Source organism: Gymnoscopelus microlampas, assembly GCF_963454915.1.
Source record: "Gymnoscopelus microlampas genome assembly, chromosome: 13".
Taxonomy (NCBI): Eukaryota; Metazoa; Chordata; class Actinopteri; order Myctophiformes; family Myctophidae; genus Gymnoscopelus; species Gymnoscopelus microlampas.
The window spans coordinates 19,566,341-19,590,976 of NC_139950.1; the positions used below are offsets into that span (position 1 = coordinate 19,566,341).

At 39.8% G+C, this 24,636-nt stretch overlaps 1 protein-coding gene across 2 annotated transcripts; it reads right to left on the reverse strand.

Moving 5' to 3' along the window:
• Positions 1-2,910: 2,910 nt before the first annotated feature.
• pik3ap1 (phosphoinositide-3-kinase adaptor protein 1) lies at positions 2,911-17,837 on the reverse strand. Of its 2 annotated transcripts, none has more exons than XM_084076360.1 (17): positions 17,658-17,837; positions 16,334-16,759; positions 15,757-15,953; positions 15,155-15,302; positions 14,857-14,999; positions 14,429-14,552; positions 12,527-12,723; positions 11,327-11,510; positions 10,746-10,808; positions 10,411-10,623; positions 10,244-10,300; positions 9,863-10,056; positions 9,689-9,761; positions 9,195-9,362; positions 8,748-8,818; positions 7,710-7,810; positions 2,911-3,683 (listed from the first exon to the last, which is right to left on the reverse strand). In XM_084076360.1, the coding sequence occupies exons 1-17, from the start codon at positions 17,680-17,682 to the stop codon at positions 3,569-3,571; spliced, it is 2,499 nt and encodes an 832-aa protein (XP_083932486.1). In that variant the 5' UTR covers positions 17,683-17,837; the 3' UTR covers positions 2,911-3,568. The 2 variants fall into 2 exon arrangements, with proteins under 2 accessions (XP_083932486.1, XP_083932485.1); XM_084076359.1 differs by having other exon boundaries at positions 10,411-10,647.
• Positions 17,838-24,636: the final 6,799 nt, after the last annotated feature.

Below are 24,636 nucleotides of genomic sequence, written 5' to 3' on the forward strand. Positions count from 1 at the left end.
AGAAGTTGAAGGATACAATTAGGTCTGATAATGATGTACCGTGCATGTTCACATCATGTATAGCCTACTACTTACTGAGGTGCCCAGATGTCCCTAGTGCCCACCTATCCCGTATGCCTTGATAGTGCGGCACATATGGTGGTGGGTCGCATTTGAACCTGATGTGTCTGTACTGCGGTAACTGTCCCACGACACACTGGGGTCGGAAATAGCAGATCTGCAAGATCATAACACGTGGCGGATGCACACGTTGTGAGCTTGTAGATCTGCTATGTTCGGCACGCGACACCGCCGTACGACGGAGTATAAATCAAGCATATAACATGAGGTAGCGCTTCTGTCAGATAATTTAGTCTATAAGAAGAAAAAAAACAATGGCTTCTATATTCTAAACTAAACAGATTCAGATGGTGTTTTGTATCACGCGGCAATGAAGTCCGTTGCTAATATAAGCTGTCAATGTAGAAAAGGTGGTGATGATGATGATTAGAATATTTAAAGACAAAAATCTAAAATATGATATAGAATGTCTCAATGCTTCAACGTACAGAATTACAATGATCGCATGTAGACAACATTGCCATGAGAGGGGGTAAAAAACATGCTTACCTTAATCGAGTGGAAATCCAGTGTTCCCTGTCGCGCCACACACAGCACTGAGGAGACTGTGCGTGATAAGGGCAGGAGAACGTGAGTCACTGTGTCAGCTCTCTCTCTCTCTCCCTCTATCCCTCTCTCCCTCTCTCTTTCTCTCTCTCAGAAGCGCACACGGCTGCATGCACCCGCCAAGCCTCCGCAGCAGCACACTCATTAGCCCTGAAACATGACTATCATATCATGACAGTCATGCATGAACTTCAACCTGGTGTTTGCACTTTCTCCCTTTTTGACCCGTACATCTATATAAACGTTCAGATTTCAAATATAAAGTACTTGCCCCATGGCTACGGATGTTACAATTATGTTCGGGCACATCATAAGTGCCCGTATCTTCCGTATCGTTCAATAAAAAGCATTTAAATCCGATCGGTGGCCATTTTCTTCGTATTTTCGCCATATGCGTTCAACCACACGACCCTATCGGTTGGGAGGTGTATTGCACTCTGATACATTATAACTATGAGAAATGGCCACCAATCGGATTAAAATGTTTTTTATTGAACAATGCGAACGATATGGGTATTTCTGAGAGCCCGTGCATAATTCTAACATCCGTGGCCATGAGGTAAGCACTTTATATTTGAAATCTGAACGTTTATGTAGATGTACGAGCCAAATATGGAGAAGGTGCAAACACCAGGTTGAAGTTCATCAATGACGGTAGTGACAGACGACCGTCGTGTGATCCATGGCTAGCTCAAATCCAATTTACTCTTGACTAGTAAATATATAGTACGACATTGTCACTTGCCAAAAATAACTGATCTACGAGTTTAACAATAACAACGCGTCGAATTGTACTATTGTAAATGAAATCAGTTTCTTTTTGGCAAGCGACACCCGGCTATACATTAAGCTTTTTAGCCTACCACTCACATTATGCGTCTCCCCTTTTGAGAAATTTGAGAAATATTCCAGCATTCAGACAGATAATTAATTTCATTCACGAACGACCGACCCGTCATTTGACGCATTAACGCAATGGCCTAGCTACACACGATCTGGAACATTCATTATGAAAATAGCTGCATGGACTAACAAAAAACTTCCAAATGAGTCCATGTAATTGTCATACAAATGTAATGAGCTCCACCAAGCGGCCAACATTCACATAGCACGCACGAGAAATCCTATTCTATCATTGGCGTGTGTGTGCATGTGTGTGTGCGTGTGTGTGTGTGTGTGTGTGTGTGTGTGTGTGTGTGTGTGTGTGTGTGTGTGTGTGTGTGTGTGTGTGTGTGTGTGTGTGCGTGCGTGAGAGCGTGTGCATGCGTGTAAGTGACCTGCCCCCCAGTGGTCCAATTGCCTACCTTGGCACAAATATTGCTCATGGCAGGGTTGGGCCTTTGCACAGGCTACTTCCCCCCTTTCAATTTGCATATATTGCATAAACAGCCCATTAGCAATCTGGGCCAATGGCAGAACCCTGCCCCAGATTATTTTGAGACCAGACAAAAGAAAACAAAACTTCAGAAAAGCCTCGACAGCTACTCAAGAAGTCACAAATAATAGTTCAGTTTGAAACACATAAAATGGATTGTGTCTGGCTGGCTTCCTCAGTTCAACCTGAACGCCCCCCCCCTAAAACTCGCCCCCATTTTTTCCGTGGATCGCTCGCCCCAGGTTCTTGTATTCGGTTTGGTCCGACAAAAACAAAAAAATCTCCATGAATTTAAGACTTCATGGGGTGTGTAATTGATAGAAAATAAGTATTTATTTTGGGGTGAACTACTCCTTTAAGTTTACGAATAAGGTTAGGTTTAGGCATAGTTTTACTGAGGTTACTTTTAGGAATAAGGTTAGGTTTAGGCAGTTTTACTGAGGTTACGTTTATGAATATCTGGTGGCGACCGTTCCGAGGTTGCCGGATTTCACCATCAAAGGTTAGGGGCAAGAGAATGAACGAGTTGGCACCTACCTGCCTCAGCCTATGTTCACTCATGACCAGCTCTACACGACCTTCTACAGGGGAAAGAGAACCAGCAATGTGAAGGTTTTTTATTTTATTGTGGATGATGATGGGGAAATAACTGACATTGTAAGGAGCTGCTCTAATTATACAGTATAAGTGATTCATTGAAACAAACAAATGTTTGTAATAAATCAATATAAAATATGACAGGACTAGTTAAAGTAAATAAGGTACATGTTTGGGAAGATATCATATACGTATGCAATTTTTACAAGATAGAATAACCTGCCCAATATTAATTATGTAAATAGGACTATTACACCAGCTATAAAAGTCAGTCCAGTGAAGTTCATTTAATTTGAAATACTATAGAACAGTCAAAAGGTGCAGCGTTGTAGACTTCAAGAGAATTAAGAAATCACAGATTCTTGTTTTCATTACATTTCACAAAATCTCCCAACTTTTCCAGAAATTTGTTTGGGTTTGTACATTGGTTGGGTTTCACTTTGTTCAGTCCTTGCAGTAACGTTCACAGAAGTATATGTACATTCTAACTCCCACTGGCATTCAGAATTCCACGTACAACACAGAGAAAACACACACACACACACACACACGCACGCGCGCACATACACGCACACGCACACACACACACACACACACACACACACACACACACACACACACACACACACACATTTAGAATTGAAAGATAACACAGCTGACCTCAGTATATAGAACTGTCATTCGTTCATTAGTTGGGTTTCATTTAGATCAGTCCTCGCGGTAACGTTCACTGAAGGACACATTCTCGCTCCCACATGCATTCATAATCCCACTTACACAATGAGAACACACATTTAAAAATGAAAGTCCACTAATTCCAATAACAGGCCTAATACAGGGCCTCCAAAGAGTCCTGGATGGCTATTTTTCATCACTACTGTCACAGTTAAGACCTTGGAAAATAAAACATTAACAGGAAACAGTGGTCAATCACCGCATTCGGCGAGGTATAGGGGGTGGCGAGGGCCCTCTGCGCGCAGGTCTTTGTGGAACTGCTCGAGTGGGGCAGGCTATGTACCGCTCATTCAGCGTGTTTTCTGGCACCCTGAGAGAAACAGCAAATAGTGCATGGTTTATGTTATTATGTTTGGCTATTTAGATTTATTACATTGTCACATTGTGTAAGAGTTTGTTATTGAGGCTCCACTGTTAAAATGAAGTGGATTGAATGAATTACAATGACCTAAAAAAAACTTGTAAAGCATTGAGATACATGAATTGAATGGTGCTTTGAGGAAGTGAGATCTACGAAGTCATTAGGTCAAAATAGGTTATTCACATCCATTGTACTGGTGCACTGGTGCGGAACAAAACAAGTTACAATATCAAAAAGAAAAGTGAGTTACTGTACACTACTTACTGTAGTTCCACACAGGTGTCACACGCTCTACACCCTGACAGATCTACACGCTCACAATGTGTTGCAGCACAACGTGTAGATTGGCTATTTTCAGTGCATGACACCATTACACAGCGAGTATAAATCAAGCATTTATAGTGTACAGTAAATGTGATGGGGCAGCAAGCTGTTATGTGGACTTTTATTTTTGAACCTGTATTATACTGTGTGTTGCTGCTAGACTTTTAACTAAAACCAGGAGAATAGTGAAAAAAACACAGCTCATCTGCCAGTAGTCTTGGGTGATATGCCAAATGAAGAATAAAAGACAGCCTCCGCACACTCAAAGCTGTGATTAAAAATAAATATTATGCTGTCTCAGTGGACACTTTTTACAGTTTTACTTAATTGTAGGACTACAACTCCCCTGAGTTTTGTCACTGACATTTTTGGCACAGGTGTGACACATTGATCAATCAATGACACCCTGAACCTTCATTATACTGTACTGTTACATTCACTGATTGCTTTATGCCTGAAGAAGGTCTATGACTGAAAGCTTGCAATAAATATTTGTATAGCCTTTTATTGTTCAACTAAAACCAAGAGAAAAGAACATACTCGTATTTTAACATCCCTAAATTGTCTGCCTGTCTGCTAGGCTGTACTGTACTGCAGTCCTTGTCACTGCCAACCCCCACTGGTGGCATTGAGAAGGTGTAGAAAACCATGTGCCTCCTCCGATCCACATGGAGACAGTCACCAGCCACTTCTTTTCAACTGACAGGAGCTTCATTCGGAGCATGTGGTTCACAGTCACACTATCACTTCCATGACCTCCCCACTGGACCGGCACCCTGACCAACCACTAGGGGTCCCTAGTACAGCCACAGGGACAATCTGAATTGTGTTAGTGGAGGCACCGCTGCTGGGAATTGCACCCGGGTATCTGACTGTGGTAGTGTGCAAGTCTAGTTTTAATTAGTCTTAAAATAATTATTTTCTGTTCAGTTTTTATTTATTAAAGATACTTTTTTGTGTTAGTTTTAGTATTTTATATAATATCATGGGTATTTTGTCAAATGCAAGATTGATTAAGCTCAGAAAAGGTACTGTGTAATGAAAACTCAACAAAACCGTTAAAAAGATTATTCATAGTTGTCAAAGCTAAAAATAAAAATACAAATATTGAAATATAGATTCATATCCATCCATCCAATACTAGGCTTATGTATGAAATAAATTGACAAAGACAAAAACTAAAGAAATATTCTCTGTGTTTATAGTTTGGTTTCATAAGTTAACATACAATCTTCATTTGTTAGTTTTAGCCAACAATATTTACCTTGGTGCTACTACAGTATAATCTTGGGAGACATGAAACACCAAATATGCATTAATGCAGTGGTTCTCAACCGGTTCCCAAATTATTTTGGGGGGTCCCCAGCTGATTAGCTTAAAGGGAAATTTTGGACCAAGGTTTTCTTACCTTTACTATTATGTTATGATATCTTAGGATGAATGGTACAGTAGAAACATTTCTTAACTCCATCACGGGTCCACCACAGCTTAAAACGTGCGCCAATAATTCTTGCGCTAGATTGCGTATTTTAATAGCTTTTTTTTTTGGGTGAGATCTGACGTAGTGACACTAGAGTCTCAGTCTCACTAGACGAGATTGAAATCTCAAGATTTCAATCTCGTTTAGCGAGACTTCTGTTTGTTTTTTTTGACAGTGTTCTGTCACTATGAATGTCAGATCTCACAAAAAAAAAAAAAAAACATCATAGAAAAGGTAAGAAAACCTTGGTCCAAAATTCCCCTTTAATGTGCAACATTGTTTTCTCACACAACAGTAAACAGACCAAGTGTATACAGGCTATACCTTTTCAATACCTCTATAATGAAAATAATAATACCATTCTGTGTCAAAAGTAATCAACAAACTATGCTATAACAAATTGTCAAATATTGGCCAAATTGTCAATTATTACCTAAGTAAGAGGCCATCGGCTATTTTCACAATCTATCTATCTGTGGATAACCTAAATTGAATGCCTCCTACAATTCCAAACGCTTGTCATATTTTAACTGGGGTCCCCAGTTTAAATATGATTATTTTGGCGGGGTTGCGCCCTGAAAAGGTTGAGAACCACTGCATTGACTGGACAGGAGCAGCAAGCTGGTACCAACTTATTTTTTATTTTTTTTGAAACATGACTTTCAAGATCAATGGCAACATTTAATGTTGCCATTGATCTTGAAAGTCATGTTTAAAATAAATAGTGATTTATCACACTGAAGACACCTTACTCTCTGGAAGTTTTATGATTGAGCTTTTGATTAGGACCATGTGTGACCATAATGTGACAAGAAACACAAGATATAGCTTTATTTGGAGGTGTTACATAAATTTCTTTCTTTTGTTTTTTTTATTCATTTTTTTCCTTTAAAAAAAATGCCTTTAATTTGCAAGTGACAGTGGAAGAGAGACAGGAATTGTGGAGAGAGAGTAGGGGAGTGACAAAGAGCAAATGGTCCAGCTGGCCAATTAATTGACCCAGGAACTAGCTGATCAGGGTATTTTGCGACCATACAGTATGGTATGCACCCTAACCACTTGGCTATTGGGTTGCCCTGGGGTGTTCTTTTGTTGTTAATATACCTGTTCTTAGAAAACTGATTTTCAACATCAACAAACATTTTCAATAAGTTAGTGTTAATATACCCAAAAGATACTTTAATGTAAGAATTCGACATATAGTATAAACATCTGACTTTGTTGTGGCACGCACACCAGCTGAACAACTCTGGGTTTTTAACTGGTTCCCCCACGAGAGATATACCGCATACAAAAACATTTATCTCAATGAAACACTTAATCTTGTCATGATTATGGAAATTTCCTCATGTTTGGTGGAATAACCCAAACAACAATATTACGAGGTTGGTTTTGTGTCATGACTCAGTCTCTGTAATTCACCTTGCTATATGAGAGACACCACCACAGGTTTCAGTGCCTTTGGCATGGTTTCACACATTGGTTTCCTCTCTCACACAGCCCACTGTCAGTAGTGCATGTGCATTTCCTCTTAATCACTTCCTGTCATCTCACACATAACTGCAAGGAACTTTCCAGTGGCATCAACTCAAAATAGCTACTTTCTCTATTCAATATTATATATTGGCCTACAAAACTGTAATAATAACCTCCTTCTCGGCTGATACTGACAATAAGCCACTCTGACCTACTTAAACGGTATTGCATTGCATATTACCATATCGTACCCAATTATCATACTGTACCCTACCATACTGTATTGTATTATATTGTACTGTATCTATCATACCATACTATACCATAGAGTTCCAAATTGTACTGTATCGTATTCATATCTAACAATATGTTAGTATTTTATCATACTGTACCACACTGTATCAAACCATAAAATACCTTTTTAATGTATGCATCTCTATCACTCGCGCTATATACACTTTAAACAATGCATCTGGTTTGTCCAATGTGATTGTGATGTACATGTCAAATAAATAAACATAACATAACATATATTGTATACTACCATACTATTAGTAAAATCAAACATTCAAAGTAAAATCCTCAGTATCCATTTGTAACTCTTGAGAGGAGTTACAAATGAAACCAAATTAGCACATTCAATAGCTCTCAGAATTCAATTAAGACTCGTACTGTAAAATCTGACCAAAACTGACCTTTCTGGGATTCGAGGGGGGATCCTGGGTGGGGGGATGAGGGGTGGAACATCACTAGTAGGTCGCGGGGGTCGTGTCGGAGTAACACTGTCTAATGCGTCCTTTAAGTAACACAAATCATAATTTTTAGGGTTCATACAAACAACATTTAAAAAACAAACCCCTCAACAATACATTGCTGTTCACTCACTGACTCCACAAGACTGTTAGAAACTATTTATAATTGTTTTAAGAATTATCTGGTGCATATGTAGAGGCATTTCTATCCAACACAACATACGCACGCACACACGCACGCACGCACGCACGCAGGTACTGTACATGTACTGTACAACATACATGCGTACATAATTAGCATGGGCTATGTTTCTGCCACAGTCTGGTCTAGTTCACAGAACAATTCACATCTTAAGCAGTACTGTATGAGCAAAGGTTTCCGCAATGATATAAATAAAATAGCTGACATTTTACAGTTAGTCTGGTAATAGATTTAGGACCTGAAGAGCCTCAATGGTTAAAGGGCCGAAAATTCAGTCTCACCTCCACCACAGTAGCAACATGAGAATATAATTTGTAACAATTTCAACAGCTTAGGAATTTGAGCAACTTTGAAAAGTACAGTCACTCCACACAACAACATTACAAAACTGTCTCTTTGCATACCCCTCTGGGACCCATCTGATTCACCAGAGGAGGGTCGAAGCAAATTATGAAAATACCAAAATGTACAATTTCTGCTTGCTCTGTAATCCTGAGGATTAATGCTTTTACCCATCTGGATCATTCACTGAAGGCAATGACATGCAGCGTAAGGAGATACTGTACATTATCCAAGTCCCTCAGAACTACTTATACTTGGTTGCGCGCCATGTCGTGCACCGAAAATAGCTGATCTACAAGCTCACAATGCTCTCACAGCGCAATGTGTTGTGAGCTTATAGATTGGCTATTATTGGTGCACAACACCGTTGTGAAACCAAGCATAAAATCACCCATAATCCTGTCCGGACAGGGTTTTAAGGACTGATAATGGCTCACCTCAAACTCAGGCTCAGTGCCACTGCTGTAGCTCATAGTGCTGTGTGTGCTGAGTCTGTTACTCTCAGTACCTATAGATATGGGAGTGAAAAGGAACATGTGATGTCGGATGTTTTTTTTTACACTTAGACTTGTGGTAAAGAGAACTGCAGGTGCAAAAACATATTTATTGTCACACATCTTATGTGTGACAAGAAAAACATCGTATACAGAGTGAATAAGGGTGAGGGAACCTGTGCAGGAAAAATTGGCAACTGATTATTGATGGATTATTGTATGTTACCGATTCATTTAGATTAAATTCAGGATTGTTTTCTATTAGTGTTATCCCTTTGGGTCAGGTTACCTACAGTAATACCGGCATTTACAGGAAGTTGACATGGTATTTACAATGTCTCCTAGCAACAAATAGAGCATTGGCACGGTCTATAGATAGATTGGACTCACTGGACGTGCTGGAGGTGCTCCCCGTCTTCCAGGTGCCCCTCTGGATGGGGCGGGACACTGCGGGGGGAGCGGCCAATACTCGAGGAGTGGAATCGTACACGCCACACTCCAACGTCATCCCAGAGTCAAACTGGTAATTCTTTGGCAGCGGAGCCGTTATCTCATATTCTCATAGAGGGAAAGAAACATTTGACTGTTAGCATCAGTATATGACATCTCTTTAGTGAGACCACATCACACAGTACAACTGTTTAAAAAGTGTTACATTTACTTTGAGGACCTTCTTTTTTAATTATTATTTTTTTCGGTGCTGCTCATAGCGCAGCACCGAGTGCCGCGCTGTGAGCTTGTATATCTGCTATTTTTGAATAGCTAAAGAAATCTTAAATGACACAGATGCATTTCCGGTCTTAATGGGTTAAAGTAACACGAGGATTGTACTGTGTAAGCAACATAGTGTGTGATGCTAAAATACAACATGAAAACAGCCTCACCAACATCCTTTCCCGTCTTCTCCTTCTCTTTGTGACGCCTCATGATGCTGTCACGTAACATCTTCAGATTTTCCTGAAGGACAAAGGAGATTGTATAGTTTTTTAAGTCAATTATCAGCCACTAAATAGCCACTGAGAGAACACCGCTGTTTTTTTTTTACATGTTTAAGTTACCTGCTGATAGCGTAAAGAGTGTGATCTCCGCTCATGGTCAAACTGCCAGGACTTGAACTCTTGGACGGCCTCCTCCACAGTAATTACCCCAACCTTCACCTTCTCCTGCAGGGCTATGAGCTGTCTCTGTCCTGGGGTTTTCATGCCACCATAAGGGTCATACACTGGAGAGGTGGATCGCTTATCACGTCTCCCTGAAAGTTTGGAATGAGCCGTGTTAGACTGCAGACATCATCCGAGATCTCAGCCTTGTATACTTTCCATAAATTAGCCTTTAAATATGTTCACATGCTAATCTATTATATAAACATTGCAATGTGATGTGAAGATGATCTTTGAAAAAATGTATAATGAATGAATAGAGTGTAGACTGTACTACACCTGCAAATGATCCTCCTTCCATAGGTCTGATCTCGGGGGTGGATCTTTCGGAGAACACTGCCAAAATAACACCCAGATAAGTCAGTTTCTGTTGCGCTTCTTCACACACTGATAAATGATACCCTGCAGAGAGAACACTTTGAAAGCCATTAGAAAATGTACAGTACCACTGGTGATATAGGGCGCCTCCACTCGCTCAGAAAGTTGAGGTCTGGGAACAGGGGCTGGTGGACGGTTGAAAATGTCTGGAAACGCTGCGGTTCCATCCACAGAATCATAGATATCCTCTGGGTCCATTTGGTATGGGTCTTCCTCTTCATCTTCTTCAGGATTCTCTGGCTCATCTTCGTTCTTCTTCTCAGCGGCTAGGCGTTCCTCATCTTCTAGGGGCATGCCTGGGTTAGCTTTTGTTAGTGGAAAAAAGACAGCCGAGTTGCCTGGTTGGCACCATGCCTGGAGTGTTAACTGTGTTTTACTTGGTGAATGTGGAGGTCAAACGTACCTTGGAAGAACTTCCTCAGCATCGCCTCCTCGGAGGTATCTCCTGGACCGGTCATTGCCTCGTCTGGGGACGACACAACAGTTGCGTCATCATCACTGTCACGATTAGGGCTGGATATATCGATTATCTTAGCGATTATTCTATGGATTACTTTCTCGATTAATCGATTTGAAAAATCGAGAAGCTTTCTTTTGGATAATGTTTTAAATGTTTTTATATGCGTGTCAACGTGATTTTTTTTTAAAAACCTTTTGTATTCGATTAACCACTTAAGCCCTATTTTTTACTTTGTGGTACAATAGTGTTTGTACGACAAAATAATTGTGGACATAGCCGATCTTGTGAGCTTGTAGCTATTTTTATCTTTGAAAATGTGATTAATGGTTGCACCCCTATTCACGATACCTCAGTCTCAACCATTATTGTACCTTCATCACCATTATACCAACACCACCACCACCATCATTATATCCACACCTTCTACCACAACTTTAACATTGTTACCATTATATCACCACCATCATCATCAACATTATCCTCATCATCATCAATGAAACACAAATGGTTTAAGTAGATCTTACATAGATCCTCTGCACGTTCCGCATCTAGTATCCCCACCATGGACTCGTAGATGTCCTCAGAGCAGCTCGAGTGCATCTTGACGACGTCTTCAGACGCCGCTGACACCATGTCTTCATACACCTCGTCGCCTTCCTCCTCGGGGTTGGAATCTTTTAAGTGAGTCTTGACCATGTCTGCCGTCTCCTGCATTGTTGTTAAAGACACAGGCAAGTACTGTACCTTGACTTGACATACTTTACTTTATTTGTTTATTTGGGAGGGACAGCAATACATACATGATGCAGTGTAAATATACCGGATTTGGCAAGTATGCAATGCATTTTCATCTGTAACCCCTGACATATAACAATACAACCAGACAACAGTAACATAATACCAAATGTATTGATGCAACATCCAACGTTTATTTTGAGATAGTATGTGCTGCACAGTGCAACGTTTGCACTCACACTGCGAACACACCAATACAAACACTCTCTCTCTCGATCTGTGCCCAAGAACAAGGGTTCCCAAACTTTTCCATGCCAATGATGCCATAGCCTCTAGCTGTGGCCCACATATTGCGACATGGCAATTAAAAAAAGGCAATGCGATGCGTTGTGAGCTTTTAGTTCTGCTATTTTCACTATTTTGGAAAATGTTTGAAGCATTTGGAAATTTGGAAAGTTTTGGAAAGAAATTGTGACAGCAATGACATGGCCATAATAGGGATGTTGGTTGAAAGTAGTTGAACTGGCACAATAATCTTCTGAATTGAAATGATTACACAGTTTTTTTAATGCTTTATTTTTTCTTTTATTATCCTCTCCTTTCCAATTGGCCCCATGGTGCCCACTGACAGCCCCCCTGGGGGCCATGAACCCCACTTTAAAAATGGTTCTCAAGAACACAGAGATGCGTCAAAGACGTTTGGCGTACTCACAACTAGGGCTGCAGCTATCCATTATTTTATTAGTGATTATTCTATCGATATATTTTTATATGTATATCTATCTTTATATATCAACAAATCCATTAACCACTTAAAGTAAGCCCTATTTTATACTTCGTCGCACAGGTTTGAAGGTTTTTGAAATGTTTGGAAACGTTTTGCCTATAATGACATGAATCAACATGAATCGATTTCTAATTGATCATTTTATTGTATTATCGATCATCGGTTATCGATTAGTTTGATTAATTGTTGCACCCCTACTTACAACAAAGTCATCCATGAACTGTCTGAGGTCCAGAAAGCCGCTCCTCTGTGCCAGCGTGTTGGGGTACTCTCCATACTTGTTCATCACACTGTAGGCCTGCAGAGCCCCGGGACACTGCAGCAGAACCGTGCTCAGTTTCTTCAGGCCGAACCTGGCAGCAAAGTGGAGCAGGGTGGGAAGCTCCAGGTTCTGCTGATCTGAGGAGCAAGAGGCAGTCATATCATATTCCACTCCTTATATCGTCACTGTCCGGTGGAAACCTTGTATGTCCAAAACGGGTGCTTTTCTTTTTCTTTTTAAAAAGAACCCGTGTTTCAATGGATCCAATGTAGTTATTTAGTCACAAGCTTTTGTTATATTTTTTGCTATTTTTGAGTGACACTCTTGTACGACGAAGTTGGGCGTTCATTTACCCAAAAAAAAGGGATTTGAAATATGGATACAAGGTTTCTGCCCTGCAGTGACTATAATCTAAATATAAATCCAGGAATCTTTGTCTGTCCTTGTCCACTTTGTGCCCATATGGAGATCCCCAACCTCCTCTGTACATGACTGACGTAATAGACTGGCTTCCAAGTATTCTGACGACGGCTACTGCACTAGTATGACTAACTTGACTACATTGTATGTTGATTCACAGAACCGCTTTTGCTGATCTCGTCATACGTATTGTGCTGTCCATTTACTGCAGAAGTGGAATGAACAATGCAGTTTACTTCAGTATTTCCTCCGGTCATGCACATTCAGCAACAATACTGTAGGTCTCAGTGGAAAATGAAATACTGATGAGATTTTACCTCATGGTGCAATAAAGTAATGAACACAAGTTTACACAGGAAGGAATGTTGGGGAAATGAGTGTTGGTTACTTGTTATCCTAGTTATGTTATAAAATAGCATTTATGTCAGGCAGAAACCCTTGTATCTCCGTACTTAATTCATGTTATTTTGTAAATGAATGCCTTACTTTGTTGTACAAGTTGCGCAAAAAAGCTCAGAACCTGTCATGCTGGGACAAGCTGTGAGCTTGTAGATGTGTTATTTTAAGTCACTATTTAGGCTATGAAAAGTTTTGGTAGTGAAAGTGAAAGCGGCTAATTCTGTCTGTGGGTTTAATACATATTGAACCAATGAAAAGTATTAACAAAAGCTTGTGAATGCATCTATCGCAGCACAGGTTCCTTTTTCCAAGAAACAGTTTTGGACATACAGTACAAGGTTTCCGCCCGACAGTGACAATATCCTTTTTCTAATAATTCCATGGCCTCATACCGTTGTTTGACACTACATCTGACATATGGGTAAGTCACTCTAGATAGTGGGTCTGATCAGTGTTGTGTTCTAGTTTTTTTCTGAAGGTATACGCTACGATACGATGCGCGTGGTCCAAGGTATACGCTCTCGCGTTTTCAATGGATGAAATGGTTATTAGACTGTATACGCTTCTTCCCAAAATAATCTGGACTGTGTACGGCGTATACAGCATCTGACGGTAGAACACACCACTGGGTCTGATAAATGCCAAACCTTTGTCTAAATGAGGGTGTTCAAGGCCCAGAACTGCACAACTCAGCCATAAAAAAACGGATATAAATGCAAATATACACAGTCCCCCTTCCATTCCCCAAACACACACACGCGCGCGCACACACACACACACACACACACACACACACACACACACACACACACACACACACACACACACACACACACACACACACACACACACACACACACACACACACACACACACACACACACACACACACACACACACACACACACACACACACACACACACACACACACACACTTTTCCCAGCACCCTCACCCTACATGATCTCTGAGAAACAAACTCTACAGTACATCAACATTATAATCAACTCATAAATATACTTACATGCTGCTTCTTTGATCTGTCTGATTCCGAACAGATGAAGGCCAGTTGCAGGCATTCTAGATTTTAACGAGTCTGTCAGCATGTCATCTAGTGATTCTGTTACATTGGATGTGATGTTGAACGCCTGAAAATACACAAATCATGTGTCAGCAGAAAATATGTTTTTGCAGCGTTTTCTATTCTTTTAACAGACATCATTGCTTTGGAAAATAAGTCGGACTCATGCATTTTACATTTAATGTAGGAAGAAAGCAAATAAACTGTTGCTGAGAAGAAATGTCAACCCCTATGAATCATTATTGCTGTCAGATACACAGTCATTTATCCATTTGTAACTCAGAGAGTTTACAAATGTAGCCATTCAGTTACATTTGTCCACTCTCAGAGTTACATTAACACTCAGGATGTTTTTGTGTTTATGCTCTCACCTGGCGTAAGAATTCAATAGGGTTGGTGGCGTTTTCGAGATAGAAATTGACTTGTCCCATGTTTGTATAGTAGGTGACAGGTGACAAGGCCTCAGAAGCCTGGTCAGTGTGTATGGTCAGTAATACCTCTCCATCTGGCATATCTGAGATGAAGAGAATATAAGTTAAAATACTCTAAAATGTCAATCTGAACGAATGTGCGTATTTGTCAGTTAGGCCTATCTTTCTTTTGTCAAAGTTGGCTTTTCACTTTTTCCTCAAAGCATCATGTGATCAAAAAGGTGTTGAGAGTGTTTACCAGGTGCAGCAACGCTTATGGTATATTCATTCTCTAACGTCCCCGGAACTCGTTTTGCAGACACATTTTCAGACGACGAAAACTCCACTTCGATGTTTGAATGAGCATCCAGTTTATTCTTCAAGATGATGAAAATAGTTACTGGATCCTTTATTGAAAAGGAGACATTCATAAATGAATATTTCGTATGCATATCATTCTCTTTTTTCATGATCTATTCCGTCTGTATTTGAGATATATTCCTACCAGTGCCATCAGTCACATATACATTTCTCAAGTCAGATTGCTCATATTCATTCCGGCCTCAATAATTATTTTCTGGATATGGACCATGGACTTCAATCTACATTATCATACTAATAGTCTGGTACAGACATTAAATCTGACCCCATTACCTTTATCAGCTATTTATAATTGACATACATATAATATATAAACACTATTTCCAAAGCTAAGTTATCTCTTTAATGTCTTTACACAGACAGAAACGGGTGATTATTACATTTGAGTAACAGCACAGTGTTAAATGATATCTCCATGGGGTATAGCAGTTCTAATCTGCTATTATCTTTAGTTTTACCATTACGTTACAAGAAACTTACCCCACACGGAACTCTGTTTGGCTGAACTGTGAGACAGGTGAAGACAGTCTCTCTTTTTCCTACTGACTCTGTTTCCACTGTTTCCACTGTGTCCACTGTTTCCACCGTTTCCACTGTTTCTTCAGCTACAGGACTGGGAGCCAAAGTGGCTGGTATGACCGGTTCGGCAGTAGCTGGATCATCACTATGTTGCCTGCCTTTGAATACAAAGAAGTTGAATCAAATCAAATGAACCGAGATTCCAGGCAGGGTTTTTTGTTTTACTGTAATCTTTAGTTAACGAAGGAGGGTTTGCTAAGCATGCATTTTTTGACTGTGCATTCACACCTGTGTCAGTAACCCAGTATGGGCCCTGGTTTCTACTGCTGGCAACTGAGCACATCATTACTCGTTCAGTTTCTCAGCCCAGATTTCTAAACCTTTGTAGTGTAAGTACAAATTAGGGATGATATGGGAGGTCTTTAAAAGGAAATTAAAACAACTAAAGAGGGACCACTCTACACATAATACACATGTAATTAACATAAGCTGTACACTGATTGCTATAACTGGAACCATAAATTGGCCAGCCACATACTGTCGGCTATGGACTCCTGAATGGTGGAGATGTAGACGGCAGGCTCCTCATCAGCATGGAGTTTTCTCCAGCTCGGCCAGTGTTCAAAGCCCACAGGGAGGACGTCCGTCTCTGATACACCACATAGCAGCACCACCACTTTCTGTGGGGGGTGAAGAAGTCTTTCTAGTGAATCCCACAACGCAGGGTCATTAAGGAGGTCCAGGAAGGCTGCCGTCAGCAGCAGCACAATGCATTTGCTACTCTGGAAGGACTCAAAGTTATATCCATGTAGCTGATCTGCCAGGCTCACCGCATACATTAGAATAGACCTTTTGGGGAACTTGCGAGAGGATTTCAAGATCTTCTGCAAATACGTGGCCCATTCCTGTGCCTCAACAGTGTGAATAATTAACAGCTCACACCTTGAGGGAGATCCAGACTTGTCTGAAAGACAGAAAATGATTTGTGTGATCAGAGTAATGCTTGATTTATACACCGTCGTATGATGATGTATGAATCAATCTTAAACATGCACGCCAGACTAGAGCTCGTTCTCTGATGTAAAATGATAGGACTGGAAATTGTTACTCATTAGTTCCCCTTAAACATGCTCAAATTCACCAAGTACATTTAATCCAAAAATCTGTCAACAGCCCTAACATAAAACTAATGATGTGGTGTTATGCGTTACTTTCCAAATCACAGAAAGTAATGTTTGTTGTGGAAAGGCTCCACAAAGTACCAGCTGTCCAGCCAGAGCCATGGAATGTCAAGGTGACTGTGGTTAAAGAATGAATGGCCGATCTGTTTGATATCTCAGCATAGAGCCAATAAGGAGTTGAGCAAACATTGCACTGTGTCAACATTGGTCAGAGTAATTTTGTTTGACTCATTACAGTGTTTAATCAGGTAAAGTTCACCCCTGTATATCCCAACCAGAGAAGAAACCGTGCATGTGTATTTCACCTTCATCATCGTTCATCTGTTTTTAATGAACCAAAAAAATGCTCCATCTGAATGTAGATTTGGGTGAATTACAACGTATTAGCCACATTAATTATACTATACACAGGACGGGGAAAATGCTTACTTCCTCCTTTCCGAGGCAAAGTACAGAACTTTATTGATGTATTGAAACTGAAATACAGTAAAATGAAACCATCTATTTGCAGTAAGATATGGCTTTTCAATAAGAAAGAAAGTATTCCATGAGTAATTCATATTACTCATTAATCATTATTTAAACCTCATAGTGCCATGTCAATTTTAAAAAACAGTCCTGTGCCTTTACCTCTATAAGCTCAATGACGTAAACAATTAGAAAATAAATGTTATGTTTTACCTGAGCTTGAGACGGTGTCTTCCATGGCTGTGAAGTCTATGGGGACTTAACCCAACAGAACAGAACATCTGGCCAAGTATCCTCTTTTAGTTTCTGGTGTTTAAAAGAACACGTTTCTCATAAATTCAAGCTATGTTCTATGCATTAGGAGCCTTCAACAATGACCGCTTTGCTCTGTAGTATAAATAGCAACAGTTAGTTTCCTGATTTTGGTTGACAGCATCACTTCCTGAAACAGCTGAAAGTAGAGAGACAACCCAGCTCACAGAGAAGTGTCTTAACGCTGTTACACTGACCGTCCTCACAGAGATGCTTCCTCATGCCTCCAGGGCTCAAGGCTCATTCATTCCTAAAACAACTGCTGCCGTCAACGATTAACTACTGTATAGTGCACATTTTATGGATGGACTTTGTGTAAATCTGTACATTGAAAGTTTAATTGAATTGGAGCGATACAATCATGATGGCCACAAAGAATTATTGTCCCACATATTTGAACCTTCAAACAAACCCTGTTATCTTGACACAGAATGATAAGACATAATGAGATACAAAGTCTGAGGTGTTTTTATTCCCTTCTCTATATACACTTGCTATTACAGTAAATACTCACACAAAAGTCCCCCACCACACACACACACACACACACACACACACACACACACACACACACACACACACACACACACACACACACACACACACACACACACACACACACACACACACACACACACACACACACACACACACACACACACACACACACACACACACCTGTTGTGCTTGTCAAATTCTTGTTCCTTTTTTCACTTCCGTGAGAAGGCATCATATTTCATGTGCTTCATAAAATACAGTGACAGTGAGAGTAGCATTTTGACATGACACATTGAGACAAGAGAAGGGTAAGATGTGAGGGTTTTCTCTACGGTTTTTGCCTGTTGGTTCTCTTTTGGTAAATTACTTTTCTGTCATCTGGGAATTTCTATCACAAATTCAAGATAAAACCAAACAACATCCTAATAAATCCACCAGAGGGCAGCGTACAACCACTTACAGCAGCTAGCAGACATTCCCTGTCATTGGCCAAGATATGTTTGCACTGCAAACCAATTTAATTATCTTCAATTACAGTTCTAAAATCATGAAACAGACTTATTGTGGCGTTTATTGACTTGTCTTACCATGATTTAACTTGGTATTCCAGCCATGAAATCACTTTGGTCAGATTTTTGTCCTTCCCTCCAATAACATAAGTATTGTGTTTCTGTTTTGATTTCTTTCTCTGCTAAACATAAAGACCTTTAAATGGTTACGATAAATGTTAATCTTCAGACCTCTGAAACCAACTGCAAAGAGTATGGAGATCCATGACCCCTCTTTAAGTACAATTTCCTGTGGGAAAAAAAGTCCCCTAATTTCTCCTAACTCTGCTATTAGCTACCATAAGCATGACCGGGACGTTACCTTTTGTTTGGGCTCCCTTGAAACCACTATCTATTAGGTTGCTCAAACCAAATCCCTGCAGCCTGAATTTAATAAGAGAATATTTTGCTCCTATATTTTAACCTTGTTATCCAATATCCTGTCTTTTAGTCTGCAGTGTGTTTTCAGCACATGGATTGACCCTAGCAGAGAGCTGGAGTCAGTTCAGCGCACTGATCCTGGATCTTGCCTCTCGGAGCACAAAAGTTCACTCAGGACCTCGCTCTCCGCAGCACCGTTTAATTTCTCCTTTAGCCACTAAAGGATATCACTAGGACAGGATTTATGAATGTTGTGTGAATCAAGAGGTATACAATTTACAATTGTTGATCATTTACAGTAAGTTAGTCCACCGTGATTTTGGGTTCTAATCCACTTGAGCTGCACTTGGCTGTTATTCAAACTACGTACAATATGGGGCCTCACATCGTCCCGTAGAAAACATATATGTCCAAAATCGTTACTTTTCAGGAAATAGAAGAGCTTTCAGAAATAGTGAAACTAGCAGATCTACAAGCTCACAACACATTGCACCTGCTATTTTCACTACTTTCGCTTGACACTCTAAATGACGAAAACACATAAAAAGTTGAAATATGGAGATACAAGGTTTCTGGTTTCTGCAACGATATGAGGCTGCCCCAATATGCTGTGTGGAGCTCACATTTCCACCATATTACCCAGAAAGAATTCATTTGTACACATTTCCAGAGCCCACTTAATCCAAACAAACAATTGCACATCATAAAACCACGTAATTGATTGAAATCATAACATTAATAAAGAGCTGACCTGGGGTCAGCACATTTTGTCAACAAAACCTCAAACTTTCTAGGACTTTTAATTTGTTTTTAACAATGTAGAAAAGAAAGAGAAACATGCATTTCTTTCTTTCTTTTACCAAAACAACGATTAAACACTTTCCCTATTTTGGGTATGTCATTAAAGGTGAAAATGTTGAAAACAGCAACAATTTTCAATTTTCTTTCTTTCTGAAGATTATTTTATAGTCTTCACATTTTTCTTTTTCAATATTTTTCAAAAATAGCAAAAATAGCAAATCTACAACTAACAGCATGATGAGTGAGCTTGTATATTGGCTATTTTCACTATGTGTGAAAATGTTTAAAGTATAAAATGGGGCTTAAGTGGTTAAATGAAAATGTTTTAAGTGTCATGGGATTTTCTCCAGCCGTTACAACAGCAGAATTGAAGTAAAACACATACTGATATAAATGCATTTTTCACCTGAAACAGTGATAAGCACAATGTGACAGTAGCACTGTACATCCCACTCATTACAGACATCATGCTCATGTTACCAGCTCACTTACTGTACTTCCCCATCTCAGGAAGCATCTATTCTAGCTCATATCTGCCCCGGCACTAAGGCTATTTCAGAGACTTTTAAAGTGGAGGAAACCAGAGGCAAGGCTCAGCCCACAGAGCCGGAGTGCAATCTTGAAATGGAAAACTGAAATGGGAAGGGGTCACAGGCTGAAATGTTATTTGGATGACAGCCTGCATAAGAAAGGAACTGTGTTTGGTTTCTCATTCAGAGTCCCCAGCAGGGCTCATTGTGATAAGAAAATAAGTCTAATGTTACCTGATCTGGTATAATGTGGACCAATTACCACTCCATTGCACTTCATTACAGGACTGTGATAGGGCCGGGGTCAGCGCTCAAGATGGACCGGCAGGGGGAAATTGAGTCGTCATTGATAATATGATAAAAACTGACAGTGAGAGGCCCTTCCAACAAATTATTGAAATTTACAGTTGATAGGGAAACATTATAACCTCATTTGGTAAGCAGCTGGCAGGCACTTGAGTCAAGCAGCTTCTCCCAGTACAATGAGAGGCTTATGGACAGAGCGAAATCTAAAACTATCACAGAATAGTTTTTAGACTCCTGTGTGTGTGTGTGTGTGTGTGTGTGTGTGTGTGTGTGTGTGTGTGTGTGTGTGTGTGTGTGTGTGTGTGTGTGTGTGTGTGTGTGTGTGTGTGTGTGTGTGTGTGTGTGTGTGTGTGTGTGTGTGTGTGTTCGTTCGGTTTGTACAATTTCCAGTCAAACAAGGCCACATGCAATACTATTGTATGTTATCTTACTCCATAATAGGGGTATTAAGAATAATTTAGCTATACTCTGTGAAACAAACTGATTCTCAGCAAACGACACCGTTAGGCGATATGGAGTAGTATAAATTAAGCACATGAGCCTAACTGTCAGTGATGATATTAAGTGTAGAGGAAAAAAGGAGAGAGCCTAGTAAAGACCCCTGGGGGACTCCGGTCAACTAAGGATGCACTCTGTGAGCAGTCATGACATCCAATAACAATACAGGGTTGTCAACAGAATTATAGTGGAATAACCAAATCGATCTGAGTGACATTGTTGTCATTTCAGTCCCTCGACAAATACAATGGAGGAGGGCCGAGGCAAACGCAACATCAAAATGCACCCGTATGTATAATATTCCTATACACTGCTGAGGCTTCTGCAGTGGTATGGTGACCTTTTGTTTGCAAAGTGGCTCCATTTGAGGCCTCTTGAATAAATATAAATCAAACAAACCGCAGTCAGACATACATTTTCAATCCATCAAGGTAATCAGATTATGTTTACCAGAATGGGAACTATTCTAAAATGTTATTAAAAAACTTAAATGGAGTTTACACAGTAAAATCCTCAGTGTTAATTTATCCATTTGCAACTCTGAGGTTCCATTTGTGCACTCTCAGTGTTATATGAGCACTGAAGATTGTACTGTGTAGGTGAGGAATAACTAGGCACAGGAAATGATGAGCAAACAGCTGGATAAGATTCCAATTACTATTAAACAAGCATTGCATTGAGTGGTAAAGAGGAAAATAGCTCTGGCATTTTCCAACACCAGGGCTCCCAAATGGCTAGCTTTATCATGCAACTGAATTCAATTCGTATAGGCTTTAACACACCAGGATGGTGCAGGTAGCTGTTGGCAAAGCTACGTAAAGATAAGTGGTCTGTGAGTCTCATGCTGTTATTTCAATTATTCGGCCAGTGGTCAAGATCTAAAAGGCAGTTATGATATTCATGGTTGCCGTTAAATGTTTTAACCTTGTTAGTTGGGATAGAAGGATGCGGGAATGATGTGTAGTAAAATTACAGGTATAACTGTCGACAATACACTTTTGTTTTCTCAAAGAAGAGTCATATCACTCCTACTGTAGTGTCACTCGTATAGTCTTGCATGAGAAAGGAGGTAACATATTTTCAAAATGTACAGTGCGTCCCAACATTAATAATTCATCAAGGCCATGAAGTCATTACCTTCGACGGAAGGAAATATAATTTATCAACCATTTAACAGACCACTTAAGTTAATCTCACATATCTAAATGGGCAATATATTGAATGCATGCTTCGTTGATCAAAACTGTTGTGGAACAACTTATCGGGCCAGCATCTTTCAACTAGTATTTAAAGATCATTTTACTTCCATCTACTGTCTCTACTCAGCTGAAGTCACTTCGACATGATAAGACAGCCAATTTGGATGTCAGCTTTGGCTGCAGCAATCATGCTGGCCAATAGATAACTGTGGTTTTATTTATTTATATTGAGCCCCGTGCTTGTCTAGTTGAAGATAATAGTTTCAATTTCGAGAGAAAGTTTGCAAGCTAGCCTTCTTTGTGGAGCAAATGTGACAGATTTCAGGTTCATTAGGATTCATTGGGCTGACAGAGATGGATTCATGAGCTGAATCAACAATAGCTAGAACAAAGCAGAGTCCATGGATCTCTCTGCTTCCCTGGCTTAGAGTACTACAGTACTGACTGTAGTGCTGAGGACATTTTGGTTAGTTAGATTGCTAAACATTATACAAGTTCACAGCTGATAAAATAAAATGCAGTTAAAGCTGCAATTTGGAACTTATTCAAATTAATAAAACCTTATATTTAACCAATCTGTACAGCTAAGTATGTTAATACAATATAACTAGTACATCTGTGGTGGTTGGAGGCGGTCTCCCTGCTCTTTCATTGAGACATTTAGACCATGTGTTCTGGTAGGAACACTACTGGTTGACAAGAAGAAACATTACCAGAACCTCAAAGTGTAATATCTCCCCTGGACAATCAGGCATTCTCTCTTAGCTCAGCAGAAGAAAGTTTGGCCTTAGAGTGGGAGACCGGCGTTCGAATACCGATTGCACTCATTGTGGCTATAAATCCTTATCCTGCCGTCTTAAATAGTGACAGTGAGACAACGCAGTTCCTACAGCATAACAAGATTCCTGTCAGATCTTTTCTGTTCACCCATTAAGATTGGGAAAGCATCTGTGTCATTTTTTTGATTTCTTTGGGCTATTCAAAAATAGCAGATATACAAGCTCATTGCGCAGCACCGAGTGCCGCGCTATGAGCTTGTAGATCTGCAAAAAAAAAAGAATTGTGAAAATGTGTGCAAATCTTTGAATATATATATTTTTAAAGCGAACATTTTAACTCAAATCTTTGCTTCTTGGGATTCTACAAATGTATTCTAAATCCTAATAGTTTTTTTTTAAACGTATGTTGCTATAATATCAGTGGTTCTTAAACTTTATTCATGTCAAGGATCCCCGCGGACCTCAATCTCAAAATATTTTGTTCCAGGGACCCCCCAGAAGCAAAGATTTGAGTTCAAAATGTTCGCTTTAAAAAATAATATATCGTCGCTGTCTGGCAGAAACCAGCTAACTCTTTTTTTCAGCTTTTAATTTTTTTTCATAAATCTGTGCTATTGAACACATTTTATGTCTGTATGTTGGTTAGAAATATATTGAACCAATCAAAAGTATTAAAAGGCGCTTCTGACAAAACCAGCTAACTCCATTCGATCCTCAAACTGTCTTCTAAACTAGCTAACTCCACCAAAGGGGGTGGAGTTTTGTTGACTCCAGGCTCCACACCCTTTTTACCTCCAACCTCATTGTGAGCTTGGAGGTCCATTCAGCTGTTCTTATCATTGAGGGACAAAACCTCCTAACTCCACTTTTTTTCTTTTTTTTTTTTTAGTTAGCTGATTTCTGCCCGACAGCAGAGATATATATTCAAAGATTTGCACACATTTTCACAATTTTATTTTTTTTGCAGATCTACAAGCTCGTAGTGTGCTATGAGCTTGTAGATCTGCTATTTTTGAATAGCCAAAGAAATCTAAAATGACACGGATGCTTTCCCGGTCTTAATGGCCATGGGACACATTTTCCTTCACTGCAAAGTCCTGAGTGTTCTCAGAGTGAACACATGTACAAATAAGGGTCCCTTTTGATCATTTGACCAATCTCTTGAGTTACAAATTGGATACATTATTGAGGATTCTACTGTGTTGGAATCCTCATTTCAATCCTTTGAGTTCCTACTTTAATGTGGCACCTCTGATGGCATTTAAAGGGTTTCAGAGTATAAGAACTGCACACAGTGTGTAAGAACCCCCCAGAGAAGTAGTTCTCTGTGGAACTTCAAA

What these genes read in the sequence shown, in the direction of transcription:
- pik3ap1 (XM_084076359.1), bottom strand. Translation starts at nt 17,682, where the DNA reads ATGGAAGACACCGTCTCAAGCTCAG. An exon ending in CATAAGCGTTGCTGCACCTG is followed by an intron (nt 15,000 to 15,154) that starts GTAAACACTCTC and finishes TCTTCATCTCAG; the next exon opens with ATATGCCAGATGGAGAGGTA. An exon ending in CTATTGAATTCTTACGCCAG is followed by an intron (nt 14,553 to 14,856) that starts GTGAGAGCATAA and finishes GTGTATTTTCAG; the next exon opens with GCGTTCAACATCACATCCAA.